The 14,574-nt window shown below is 43.1% G+C and overlaps 1 protein-coding gene across 1 annotated transcript in view; it reads right to left on the bottom strand.

The window, feature by feature from the left end:
• TCF25 (transcription factor 25) overlaps nucleotides 1-14,574 on the bottom strand; it is a 49,643-nt gene that overhangs the window by 12,647 nt on the left and 22,422 nt on the right. Inside the window, exons 7-9 of the mRNA XM_060787941.2 lie at nucleotides 12,781-12,911; nucleotides 842-941; nucleotides 27-120 (exon numbers count right to left, since the gene is read on the bottom strand). Of these exons, the coding sequence (XP_060643924.2) occupies nucleotides 27-120; nucleotides 842-941; nucleotides 12,781-12,911 (325 nt within the window). The remainder of the gene's footprint in view (nucleotides 1-26; nucleotides 121-841; nucleotides 942-12,780; nucleotides 12,912-14,574) is intronic.

Raw genomic sequence — 14,574 nt, 5'->3', positions numbered from 1 at the left:
TTTGAAGAGCGGTGGTGGGTTAATACCTGTTCTCCGGTCTCCGATAGTCCAGGCGGCAGGTCCCACTGGTGAGGCTGAAGACCGGGTGGAAGGCGCACTCCAAGGTGTAGAGGGCCCTCTCTGGAAAAGAAGGTGATGGAAGGAAGCCTCGCTGAGCTTGGCTCCATTTAGCATCTTTATACATAACACTTTCTGCCTAAACTAACCCGAGGCCACACATTCTCTTTACACAACACATAATGCACATCCCAAGGCAAGATGAGAAAACAATCAACAGCCCAAACCAAATGATGGATACCCAATGAGGCTATTAAGACTGCCTAGATTTGGGTTTGGCCTGGCCAGTGGAGAAGGGAGGCCTTTCTTTCTCTTCCAGAGCCCCAGAGGCAAAAGGCAACCGCACTTCTGCAGAAACATGACTCATTGCTTAAGACATTTCTTTCCATCGGCAACACAGCCCCATTTGTATCAGGTGGAGATCATGCGGACTTCTGGCTGTATTGGAAAATCCATAACCTATTGGAAATAACTGCACCATAACCTTATCGAAAAGTTAAAAATGATGTTACATAAACCCACTTTCTTAGTTCCCAACTGACTTCGCAACCTGAGGATGCCTGTGATAGATGCAGGCAAAACATCAGGAGAGAATGCTTCTGGAACATGGTCATACAGCCTGGAAAACTCACAACAGCCCAGTGATTCCGGCTATGAAAACCACAACCAGAATTAGGAGGCCTCCTTTACTCCCAAATCCTTCAGGGATCCATGATGTAAGGAGCCATATTTTCTTTGGGTGGGTCGGTGGGGGGGTTTAGTTGCAAGTGGGCCTCCATCTTACCAATGAGGTCCCTGGCCATCTCTTGGTCTTCCTGCATCCGGCACACGTCGCTGAGCTGCAGAAGGGAGTCCACGTGCGAAGGGTTCATCTGGAGCAAAAGCTGTCGGCAAAGAAAACAAAGCTGGTGAATGGATCAGGACAGACCTTGGTGAGTTTGAGGAGGGGAAAGAGGATGGAGAGAGCAAGGGGCAATGGTGAGAGGGTGCTTGGGCAACCGTGAGAGGCTACGGAGCTACACTAATACCCCAAGAACAGGATCATAGAGTTGGAAGAGACCCCAAGAGCCACCCAGTCTAACCCCATTATGTCTTCTGGGAAGACACCATCCAAACCCTTCTGCCAGATGACCTCTGTTTAAAAACCTGTGTAGGGGGGTTCAGCCTGTGGTTGTCTCTGTGTCACAGGAGAATGATCAGGATCAGGACCCTTCAGAGGTTCCCATGTTTGACTTTAATGATCAGGTTTCTGTTGATTCTCAGGGGCTTGTGAATGCAGATGATGGCCTAGAAAATGCAGTTAGCCAGAGTGAAACTGAGGAGGATTCTGGGATTGCTGGTTCCCAAGGCAAAGATGTCTTGAGACAGTCTGATGTGAAACAGGCTGAGGCCGAACAGTCAAGGTTAGATAGTGAGAGGGAAAGGAATATGCTAATGAGCAAACAGGAGGTGGTCGCAGAGGGCAAATCTATCATGATTGCCACCTGGACTGCATCGAAATAGTTTATTGTTCGAGCCCAAGGCCCTGACAAAAAGCACCACACGCACACAATAGTACCCTCAGAGTACAGGCACTAAAAATGCTAAACAGAACCATAATTTGCTCCCACAACAAAAACAATGGAAGTTAATAATAGTTAAAATACATTTTAGGAGAGGATCCAGTTAACCCTTAGAATCTCCTTGGCAGTTGATAGCAATTTTATCTAACTCTGTCTTTCTGATCTTTTTTACAGAGCGAGCAAAAAGGGCTACTTTGTAGGTTACATAGTCATTTGTATCGCCCAGTAGAAACCGCACTGTTTCTGCAATAGAGTTCCCTTCATCTTGTGTCAACAAGGGTTTCAGGTGTCTTTCCCTTGGGTCACTATACAATGGGCAGACTAACAGGTAATGCACAATGTCTTCTACCTGACATTGACTACAAATACATAGTCTGTTTTCCCAGGGAACATTTTGGTAGCGACCATCTAACACTGCGGTTGGCATCACTAGAAATCGCAGCTCGGTGAAGGCGGTTCTCAAGGAAGGAGGCTTGAGCTTAGGGAGGAGTCATTCAGCAAGCTTAAGAGAAAGAAGGGGTTTGAGAGAGGTTTCCCAAGGGAATTGGAATGCTTTTGCTATGGCGTTCTGAAGAAATATAGGGCCTGTGTATGCATGCTCTTCATTGAGTCCAATGTTCAGTTTCCATGCCTGCTCCATGACTTTGTTTCATGCTAAGACTCATGGAATATCTTGCTCCAGATTCATGTTCATGCTGAGATTCTTGTAAACCTTCCATCCTGATTTCAAGCTACTGCATTTGGTGTTGTTCAAGTGTGCTCCTGACTCTTCAAGGGAAGTTGTTCTTACAACCTTTTGGATTTAAGGCCTATTTCCTGTGGACTTGATTAATTGGACTTCAGAACTATCCTGTTCTCCTGATGTGGACTTTGCTGGTTAAGTTTACTTTGCTTATGGGTTGTTGTTGTTTTTTTTTTGGACAGCCTCCTATTTCCTTTTTGATTGCCTTTTACCTTTTGACATCTACTGTATTAATCTTCAATAAACTGTTGGCTTATTAAAGAGAATTGGTGTGTTTGTAGGTTCAAAGGTGCTAATCACAGCCTTGGTGTGCAACAACCTCCAGAGAAGAAGATGCCACCAGACTCCAAGCTTTACAGTTGGATCATCTAAATCCAATCCCAATTCTGCCATAGATGAATGACAAACTGAAGTACTCCTGGAAGATGCTCAGACAGTCTTGTTTAAAAATCTCCAGAGAAGGAGACTCCATCCAACTGCTAAGATGGTTTATTCCTCCACCAAACCCTTACCACCAGGAGTTCTTCCTAATGTTAAGGTGGAATCTCTTTTCCTGCTGGTTTGTTGTAGGTTTTTTTGGGCTATATGGCCATGTTCTAGAGGAATTCTCTCCTGACGTTTCGCCTGCATCTATGGCAAGCATCCATATATTTGTGGAAAGACTAGGGTGGGACAAAGGACTCTTGTCTGCTGGAGCTAGGTGTGAATGTTTCAACTGACCACCTTGATTAGCATTTGATAGCCTGATTTTCCTGCTATTTGAATCCGTGGCTCTGCCGTGTCCTAATCTCCAAAAGCACCAGGAAACAAGCTTGATCCCTTCTCAATATGACCTTCATTTAAATATTTAAACATGGCTCTCGTGCAGTCTCTGAACCTTCTCTTCTCCAAGCTAAACATCCCCAGCTTCCTCAGCCACTTCTCATAGGGATTCATGGTTTCCAGACCTTTGACCTCTCACTTTCTTTATTATGGTTACAGACCAGCATAAGGGAAGTGGAGCAGAGTCTGATAAAAGCACAATGCTGAAATCTAAAATGTAAAGCCAAAACATGATGCTATTTCAACTAAAGAGAAAAAAAGAAAGAGATTCTGGAGGGATGGTAGTGCCAGAAATATTAAAAATTAACTAGGTATTATTAATTACAAAAATGTGAGTCAGGCACTGAAACGATTTAATGAATGCAGTGACTGAGAAAAAGCTGCAGTTCAATATAAACAAGTTTTCCTCTAGCTTAGTCTGTGAGAGGTCTCCGTGGGAGAAGGGCATCAGTGTGTTAGTAGGCCTCAGTATGAGCAGGCCTCAGTGTGTGTGAAAGAGGCACCAGTCTGAGAGAGCCCTCAGTGGGAGAAAGGCCTCAGTGGGAGAAAGGCCTCAGTGTGAGGTGGGTCTGGTGTGTGAGAAGCTTTGGTGAGAAACGCCCCAAGTTGAAGGCTATTATGTGTGAAGGCTGCTGTGTGTAAAATGCTACTGTGTGAAGCTCCTGTGTAACTTTGATGTGAGAAGAGACTCTGCGAGAGTGAAGTTGTTTATCTGCATGAGAAAAGAAGCCCAGCGTGGAAGCAAAGAAGGAAGCATAAAGAACTTTATTTGTGTTGTGGAAACCTTGTTCTTGTAAATAGTGTAACCATATTATTTTACTACAAAGAAAAGCCTCCTAAGGAAGAGATAACACTGGTTTGTGTTTTTTTTTGTTCTTTTCATCACTTTGGGCTACTGGTGCTGGGTCACACTGCTGCTAATAAGCTACTCTGCTGTGCATTTATGAGGAGGATCTTTTGTTAATACACCCACTTACCCAACAGGTAGGAGCATTCAGGGAATATGAGGAAGGGGTGCAGTCAGTCACAGGTCTAGGAAACAAGGGGGCGGGGCATTAAATATATCTATAATTACAACTGGAGTCCCCATTGGCACAATGGATTAAACCACTGAGCTGCTGAACTTGCTGACCAAAAGGTCGCAGATTTGAATCCAGGGAGCGGCGTGAGCTTCCGCTGTCAGCCCCAGCTTCTGTCAACCTAGCAGTTCAAAAACATGCAAATGTGAGTAGATCAATAGGTACCGCTCTGACAGGAAGGTAACGGCGCTCCATGCACTCATGCCAGCCACATGACTTTGGAGGTGTCTATGGCCAACGCCGGCTCTTTAGCTTAGAAATGGAGATGAGCACCACACCTCAGAGTCGAACACAACTGGACTTAATGTCAGGAGAAAACCTTTACCTTTACCTTATAGCATCCCGAGCTCTGAGGATCACCTGGGAAGGAATCCCACTGGAGCATTGCAGTGCACCGAAATACCTGAGGGTCACTCTGGACCGTGCTCTGACCTACAAGAAGCACTGCCTGAACATCAAGCAAAAAGTGGGTGCGAGAAACAATATCATACGAAAGCTGACTGGCACAACCTGGGGATCACAACCAGACACAGTGAAGACATCTGCCCTTGCGCTATGCTACTCTGCTGCTGAGTACGCATGCCCAGTGTGGAACACATCTCACTACACTAAAACAGTAGATGTTAATGAGACATGCCGCATTATCACAGGGTGTCTGCGCCCTACACCACTGGAGAAATTACACTGCTTAGCCGGTATTGCACCACCTGACATCCGCCGGGAAGTAGCAGCCAATAGTGAAAGGACCAATGCAGAAACATCTCCAGCTCATCCCCTGTTTGGGTATCAGCCAGCACGTCAACAACTTAAATCTAGAAATAGTTTTCTAAGATCTACAGAGATACTCGCTGGAATACCTCAGCAAGCGAGAGTCCAAAAGTGGCAGGCTCAAATCCAGAACCTCAACCAATGTCTGATACCAAATGAGAGACTCCCCCCTGGGCACACAGAAGACTGGGCGACTTGGGAGACGCTGAACAGACTGCGCTCTGGCATCACGAGATGCAGAACCAACCTCAAGAAATGGGGCCACAAAGTGGAATCCAAGACATGCGAGTGTGGAGAAGAGCAAACCACTGACCACCTGCTGCAATGCACCCTGAGCCCTGCCACATGCACAATGGAGGGCCTTCTTGCGTCAACACCAGAAGCACTTCAAGTGGCCAGCTACTGGTCAAAGGACATTTAATCAACTACCAAACTTGCAAATTTTATGTTTTGTCTGTTTGTTTGTTTTGTTCTGTTAGAAATGTAATACAATTGATTGGTTGCCCTGACACGAAAATAAATACCTTATAGTTACAATTCTCTGATAAGTTAGAATGCTAACTTGTGGTAGAAGCCATCACCTGGTGAATTTTAAGCTCTGTAGCACAGAACTTACTAACATTATAACTTGAAACAGAGTTGGTATCTGACAGAAACAGATTTGTGTAAAATTGTCCTGAGCATCCTGGGTGTTTATATAGCAATGGTGGGATGCCTTCATTAAATGGACTCAAATGGGAAGAATGATTTCCAGCATAGCAGGCCTGGAGTCTACTTTCTATATGTTGCCCTGTATCTGGGATCCTGCTGACGGATCGTCTGCTGATCACTTGTGTATCTCTCTCTTGTGCTCCCTTTATCACCACCAGTTTCAGGGAAATCTATCACAGGGCTATTTCTGTACATTCCTGCATAGTTGAGCCAGAAAAAGAATGTTTCGTCCAAAAAAATCAGGACACCTATCAACAAGCTACATAACACTCAGGCTATAAAAGAAAGCCATTGTTCACCAGACACAAATCATCTTTGAGCGTGGAATAGTCACTTATGAAACGCTCTCAAGAAGCCTAAGGCCAAGGCTGGTTCAAACACGATATCCATCATGTTATCTTTGCAAGTCTGCAGATTTTTCCATTTGGATCAAATGAGCATTTAATGACTTTTAAGATCCATTTTTCCATGTCCACCAACTAGCCTCTTGCAAATATCTTCTCCAGATCTTCAAAGCTGATATACATGTTGATAAATGTTTACGTTGGCTCAAAGACAGCGCTCTATGATAAGGATTTTTTAGGTATGTGTTTTATAGGCAACATGGCTGCTTTCTGCCGTTTTTCATAATGGTTATTTCAAGCAGCTGGGCTTTCTGAAATGGGTAACAAGACCAAGCCCCTTTTGAATGAGCTGATCGAGAGTCAGAGAAAGACTTCAAGGGAACAGATAGGAACCAAGAAGCTTTCCAGGTATCATTGGACTCCGAATTCCCAAATTTCCCATCAAGGGCTGCAGTCTAATGATATCTGAATAGTCCAAACTGTTGGGATTCAACTCCACACTGCTCAAGTCCTCAATGAGGAACAGTTTAATTAGCTTAGAATAGTCTGAAGGTTTCCCTTCCCCCATGTCTCCTGAATGACAGTTGGGAATGTATCTACAGTAGAGTCTTGCTTATCCAACCTTTGCTCATCCAACGTTCTGTATTATTCAATGCAGTCTGCCTCCCGTCCGGATCCACAGCTGTTTCAATACATTGCGATGTTTTGGTGCTAAATTTTTAAATACAGTAATTACTACATAATGTTACGCGATTGGTGGAGATGAGGGAGAGGGCCTTCTCGGTGGTGGCCCCCCGACTCTGGAACTCACTCCCCAAGGATATCAGGCACGCCCCAACTTTGGCAATTTTTAGCAGGAGCTTGAAAACGTGGTTGTTCCAGTGTGCCTTCCCAGAATAAGGAAACTCACAGCAATATGTTCCTAATTGCACCTTATTAGTGATCTAGAACTGTCTGTACGCCCCATTCTTTTCCAAAATTCTATCCTAGTTATATTATACCTGGTCTTGTCCAGCATTATTTTTTAACTTTAATTATTACATTTGGCCCAGCCATTGGTTTTTAAATGTGATTGTGTTATTGTCAATGTTTACTGCCTATTTTTTGTTTATGAGTTTTATTTTATTGTTCTGTATTCCTGCTGTTGTTGTTTTTTGCTGATGTATTGTGGGCTCGACCTCATGTAAGCCGCACCGAGTCCCTTGGGGAGATGGTAGCGGGATATACATAATGTTTTATTATATTATTATTATTACCATGTATTGAATTGCTTTTTCTGTTGATTTGTTGTAAAACATGATATCTTAGTGCTTAATTTGTAAAATCATAACATACTGTATATACTCAAGCATTTCAGCCTTTTTTAAGGCTGAAAACGTCCCCCTTGGCTTATACTCCAGTCAAGGTTATTTATTATTTTACTCTGTCATTATTGTTATTTTTATTACATTATTTTACTCTGTTACTGTTATTATTATTACTATTGCATTTATTATTTTACTCTATTATTACTGTTACTATTACATTTCCATTATTTTACTCTATTATTATTGGAAGGATACGTAAGCACGTTTACATTGAAGAAGGTTAGAAAAATGGTTTAATCAGAGTTGTGCAGTCTTAAATGAAAATGTATTGACTCGAATATAAGCTGAGAGTGGGAAATGCAGCAGCTACTGGTCAATTTCAAAATAAAACTAGATACCAATAAAATTACATTAATTGAGGTACCAGTAGGTTAAATGTTTTTCAATATTTACATAAAACTGTAATGTAAGACTGTCCAGCTCTGATGAAACCATTATTCTAGACTCCTTCAGTGTAAATGTGCTTACGTATCCTTCCAATAATAATAAAGAGAGCAAAATAATAAATTTAATAACAATAATAGAGTAAAATAATAAATGTAATAAATAGAGTAAAATAATAAATGTAATAAAAATAATAGAGTAAAATAATGTAAATGTAATAAAAATAATAATAGAGTAATAACATAAATATAATAAAAATAATACTAATGACAGAGTAAAATAATAAATAACCTTGGCTCAAGTATAAGCCGAGGAGAGCTTTTTCAGCCTAAAAAAGGGGCTGAAAAACTAGGCTTATACGAGTATATACAGTACAAACATTAAAATACCTTATATTCACATTAAAAATTGCTTCAAAACCATCTCAGGACATCATTTTGCCTCACTGCACTGCCCCAAAGCTTGGTCCCACAGCCAGGTCTTCACCATCCTTCTGAAGGATAGGAGGGAAGGGGCTGATCTAATATTGCCAGGAAGGGAATTCCATAACCGGGGGGCAATCACTGAGAAGGCCCTGTTTCTCATCCATGTGAAAATGGTGGTGGGACTGAGAGCAGGGCCTCCCCAGAAGATCTTAGTTTCTGCAGTTGTTCGTAAAGGGAAATCCGTTCAGACAGTAGTAATTATTCTTATAGCTGTAAACAAACCTTTTGTGATTTTTTAAAGATTGCATGTTTGTCTCCTAAGCTCTGAATGCTTTACAGTCACATCACACGCCACTTCATGCTTTGCTCGCTAGTGAGCTTATGCTCAACTTTAAGTGTCCTGTTTGTTTTTGAATGCTCTCCTGTATAGTTTAGACTAGTTTCCCTAACACAAACAACTGTTTTCAAAATTTAGAATCACGTTTTCAGGGTGAGAGGAATACGATTCCTCTCTAACTCTGGGTCCCTGGCTTCCTCCAAAGAGCAGCCAAAGGACAAACTCCATAAACATTTGACCAGGACTTGGGGAATCATCCAGCAGTCATTACTGTGTTGTCGTGTCTCATCTAAACAACTGCTTTCTCTTAATCTGATTTCTGTTTTTTGGGGGGAGAAACCAAAAATAGCCTTTGTGAGCTGTGTGTTTCCAGAGAGTAAGCAGCAGGCCAAGAACGAAGCTCTCTGGGACAAAGGCTGCTCTATCTTCAAAGAGCCTAATCGGAAGGGAGAGAAGGGGAGGACGGGGGTCTTTCCAAAACTTCAATGCCCCAATTATGCTAATATTAGGCCAAGAACATTTTCTGCCATTCGCCTGCTCTTTTGTGTACCATCAAAGTTGGTGCTCAGCTTAACCCGTTCGGATACGCTTCCATCAAGGCCTCAAAGCGGCGTCTGTTCTGCTAATTGCCAAGGAAAATTAAGAATCTCCTCTTTCAAAGCAGGGAAGTGCTTATAAATAGCTACAGCAAATTCTGTAAATTTTGATATTTTAAAAGATATATGATGCTTCTCTCCAACCCACAAAGCCCATCCTCAAAACTAGAGGGTCTTTTCCTAGACGGGAGCTCGCAGAAGCTAGTTCTTTTGGCCTACAGCAGCCTCCAGTAGCAGCGTCACCCCTTTCCAAAGCCAGGACATTACTTGGAACCATTCTACCAAGGTTTTCCCCCTAGGCTTTATGCCAATCCTATCCATTCAAATTGGCTTTTCTCCCAATAGCCACAATTGCTAGATAGACACTAAAAGATGGCTTCTGCTAAAGCTTCAGAAGGGCCCCATCAATTTTGCACGACCAAAGTCCACAAATACTTTATGACCTCAGGGTGAATGCTGGTTTAAAGCATTCTTATTTGGGGCTTTCAAGTCAACTCTATTTTATCACAACTTTCTCCTAGATCAGTATTTCTCAACTTTCCTAATGCTGGGACCCTTAATACAGTTTCTCATGTTATGGTGACCCCCAACTATAAAATTATTTTCGTTGCTACTTCATAACTAATTTTGCTACTGTTATGAATCGTAATGTAAATATCAGATATGCAGGATGTATTTTCATTCACTGAACCAAATTTGGCACAAATACCTGATACGCCCAAATTTGAATACTGGTGGGGTTGCGGGGATTGATTTTGTCATCTTGGGAGTTGTAGATGCTGGGATTTATAGTTCACCTACAATCAAAGAGCATTCTGAACTCCTCGAACAATGGAATTGAATCAAACTTGGCACACAGAACTCCTGTGATCAACTGGAAGGGTTTGGTGGGCATTGACCTTGAGTTTTGGAGTTGTAGTTCACTTTTATCCAGAAAGCACTGTGGACTCAAACTATGATGGATCTGGACCAAACTTGGCACAAATACTCAATATGCCCAAATGTGAACACTGGTGGAGTTTGGGGAAAATAGACCTTGACATTTGGGAGTTGTAGTTGCTGGGATTTACAGTTCACCTTCAATCAGAGTATTCTGAACCCCACCAACAATAGTATTGAGCCAAACTTCCCACACAGAACCCTCATGACCACCAGAAAATACTCCCATGCCCCCATGCCTTGAAGAGACTCGCTGTGCACGCCTCCCTCCAGCCTCGCACACTCTCCCACGCCTGTGCACCACGCTACCATGCGCCGAACACACCTGCTCTCCCCTCCCCGCTTGGATTCTCACAAATAGCCCTCCCCTTGGCTGAGAGGCCAGCCAATCGCAGCAGAGGAGGGCTTTTGGTGGGAGGATTCACCCTCTGTTCCCAATAAGGAAAAGAAGGACAAGCTGAGTGATCTTCAGCCTTCTCCGCCAAAGGGGTTCCTAAAACCATTGGAAATACTGTGTTTTCTGATGGTCTTTGGCAACCCCTCTGAAACCTCCTCACAACCCCCCCCCCCAGGGGTCCCAACTCCCAGGTTGAGAAATGCTTTCCTAGATCTTTCTTAGCAATATTTGATCACTGAGAGGTTGCCACTGCCTTCCACTGAGGCTGAGAAAGGAAAGTGTGAGTTGCCCAAGGTCACTCCTTAAATTTCTAGGGCTGAGCAAGGGTTTCAATCAGTTGTACACAACCAATGGCCCTCCATGTGCTTTGGACTTCAGCTCCGAGAACTCCTGACCATTGGGCATGCTGGCAATAGGGGCTTCTGGGAGTTGGGAATCCCAAACACCTGGAGGGCAACAAGTTGTGCACCGCTGATTTAAATCCAGAGTTTCTAGACCTTAGGCTGATCTCAGAACAGGTTGCTTGGGAACTCAGCATGTGTTGTTTCCAACAAACATTCCACCCGAATCCTGAAACTCAAGTTTCAGAAAGAATAAACACAATGGGCGTTAAGGCCATCCGACTCATTGCCTTGGGATATTGTCATGACTCTAACATAAAGAGCTTTTGAATAAAACAAATGCACAAAAACATGGGCGGAGGCTTCATTCATGAATGTTCAGGATCTGCAAGATCAAATGGGATGGGCCTCTTTAGAAAAGGACTTCTAAGCCCAAATAGGATGGATTTAACACAATGTTGTTGCTGTTATTGTGGACCTTCTAGTCATTTCTGACCTGTGGCAATCCTAAAGCAAACTGATCCGTTCTGGGGCTGAGAGTGTGACTTACTCAAGGTCACCCAGTGGTTTTCTAAGTGGGGATTTGTACCCTGGTCTCCAGAGTTGTAGCCCAAAGGGCAAATTATGCTGGCTCTCCCTTGACAATAACTAAACTTTGGAAAGATGTTTTCAACCATTTAGAAAGGGAACCATACCAAAGCTGTGGTGATGCTGTTGATAGAAAAGGCCATGCGGGGAAGGCTGTGTTTCTGTCTCAAGGGAACATTTTGTAATGCTTTCCTGCTTGTCAGTCCTCCTACATTAACCTATAGGACACCCGCATATGTGTGTTTCTCCTTTGTGGTGTCCGAGAAATCGTCTCAGTTCTTTTTGTCCGCCACTCTTCCAGCAGCTAAGGAATCTTTCTCTTGTGTAACTCTTATTTATTATTTATTACTAGCCATCCGCTGCCACACATTGCTGTGGCCCAGTCTGTGTATATGTGTTGTGTGTGTATATATATTTGTATATATGTGGATATATGTGTGTGTGTGTGTGTGTGTGTATGGTTTTGTGCATGCGTTGTCATGTATATTTTTGGTTTTTAAGTCCCTTCTGTTGTGTTTTCAGTGTTTTTATGAGTGATGGTCACTTGTTGACCTGATAGGTGCATTGTGTCCAAATTTTGTGTCAATTTGTCTAGTGGTTTTTTGAGTTATGTTAATCCCACAAACAAACATAACATTTTTATTTATATAGATTTCACAGATCACCACTCAAAGAAACATGGTTACGAGTAAGCAACCATTACTTCCCCTTCTTTTGCATACACTGTAGGTCAGTGATGCCAAACTTGCAGCCCTCCATAAGTTTTCAACTCCAGCTCCCAGAATTCCTGGGCACTGGACAAGCTGGCAATAGGGGCTTCTGGGAGTTGGAGGTCCAAACAGCTGGAGGGTCTCAAGTTTGACACCTCCATTGTAGACATTGGTATTCCCTTCCTCTCTCAACAAAAAGCCAAAGCTCGCTCTCCTCTGACAGAGCGAACAGTGCCTGAAGCTGTCCCGCAGGGCCGTTCTGTGCTTTGCAGTGAGAAGCAGAAGCATCAGGTGAGGCCCCCATGTCCAGACGTGACAAAATGATCTTGGGATGAGAACTCTGGGAACTTCCAGAGCTTTGAAGGCATAGTCAGATGGTCCTGCTGGCCACAAAGCACAGAAAGTTTAACCCGGGGGGCCTTTCAAGGGTTGATAGATGGCTCAGGATCACATAGATCTGCATGCAGAGCCAGATGAGATTGCCACCGCCTCGCCGTGCAGTAGCTAGATCATCAACCTGACCTTCTGCATCAAGCATAAAAACCAGGCGCTAACTAGGAGAATGTAGCTGCATATGTCGTTTGTGGTAACTGGCCAAGTCAAGAACTTACGACAAGGTTATTGGGGTCCATGGACTCCACGGCATCCAAGAACTTGAACTGGACTTGCTGGTACTCTCTGCTGTGCTCAAAGGCAAAGTGTTGGATCCCCCGCTTGGTCTCCAGCAGTGCCATAGAGACACCTGAGCAACAAGCAGAGAGAGAGAGAGAGAGAGAGAGAGAGAGAGAGTTTTGTTGGAACCAGAAAACGCTGGCTACCATTATCTGCTTGTCATGCTATTTTGCTTTTTTTTTTTTGCCTTTAACATTTTCAACAACAACAACAATTTTAATTGATTAGCCAGTTGGCCTTATCAAAAATAGGCAGTGCAGACACAACATACAACATGCAACATACATCTAGTCCTCTTAAAATAAAATACAAATATGCAGGTAGCCATAGATATATGCATCAACTATCCTCGTCTCCCCTACACTGCACCCCAATCTGATCTAAGTACTCCGATCTCCTTTTAGCAGCTTTAAACAAATAAAGGGCAACTTTTGTTGTCAAAATGGGGTTATAACCAGCCAACAAAAACAAAGTTTTGGCCGCTGTATCCCAACTTGTTTTATTACAAATAAAAGGCCATGAGTATTGTTTCCTTTCTTTTTCATATAGATTGCAGTGATGTAAAGTGTGGTTCAGATTTTTGACTTCGGGGGCACCACAGATACATAGTCTTTCTTCATGTGGGATATGATTGAATCTGCCGTGTGTCTCCATGGATTCAATTTGTTCAGATCTTGCCCTGGTAAAAGCGGTTCTTAGGTGTCTTGGCATATCAGCTTTTAGGTACGACACCCTCTGGAAATTATGTTTAAATCGCCCTAACCACTTCAAGGATCCAGTGTTTGACAGGGTGCCTATATCTTTCATGTATATCTATATGCACCTATCCCAGCTGTTAATTGGGAGAACAACTGTTTGCCCCTTAGTCACCTCCAAAGAATCATGTCACTCCTAGTATAGCCCGTTCTGAAAAGATGCCAGACTGGCCCCCGACAACTATCTAGGAAATAAAGAGCATAATTAAAAGCCTAAATAACAACAAAGCACTAGGAGAAGATTTCTTACCATCAGAACTGTTTAAATCCAACCCTGACTGGTGGGCCCCCTGATAGCAGGTCTATGTAATCATATAAATAACACTGCTTTTTTCATTTTCAAAATGATTGTGGATAGTGCTAGACAAAATTATACAAACATTCAAAACATTTTCCATTAGCAACACATGTTTGCATCATTGCTCCTCTTTCTCTCTCCCTTCCCTACCTGGGAACAGTTTACAAATTTTGCTGTACTTATTACGATCGTTCGATCATGAGGATAATTTTGTTTAATTCTTATATTTATCTTTCCCCTTTCTTCTGCAAATTAAGCCTTTCCATTTTGCCTCCCATGACTTTTTGATTTGGCCCATCCTGTACTAACTTTTTCTTTCGCTAATGTAGCCTTGGAGGAGGTACTCCGCTAAATATTTATACCATGTTTTTGTGTCCCATTTCTTTTGGTCCTTCCAGCCTAAAATGACTGTGGCTTTAATTGCATCTCAACCCCCCTGTTTAAGGAGCTCCACTGGCTGCCGTTCATTTTCCGGTCCCAATTCAAGGTGCAGGTTCTTACCTACAAAGCCCCGAATGGTTTGGGACCTGACTACCTGCGTGACTGCATTTCTGTGTACGAACTCACACGATCTCTTCGATCATCTGGAGAGGCCCTGCTCGCACTCCCACCTCCATCGCAGGCGTGATTGGTGGGGACAAGGGAGAGGGCCTTCTCGGTGGTGGCCCCTCAACTCTGGT

Source organism: Anolis sagrei, chromosome 8 (assembly GCF_037176765.1).
Source record: "Anolis sagrei isolate rAnoSag1 chromosome 8, rAnoSag1.mat, whole genome shotgun sequence".
Taxonomy (NCBI): Eukaryota; Metazoa; Chordata; class Lepidosauria; order Squamata; family Dactyloidae; genus Anolis; species Anolis sagrei.
Note: the sequence above shows the minus strand (reverse complement) of the source record. Positions and strands in the feature narration are given on the sequence as shown.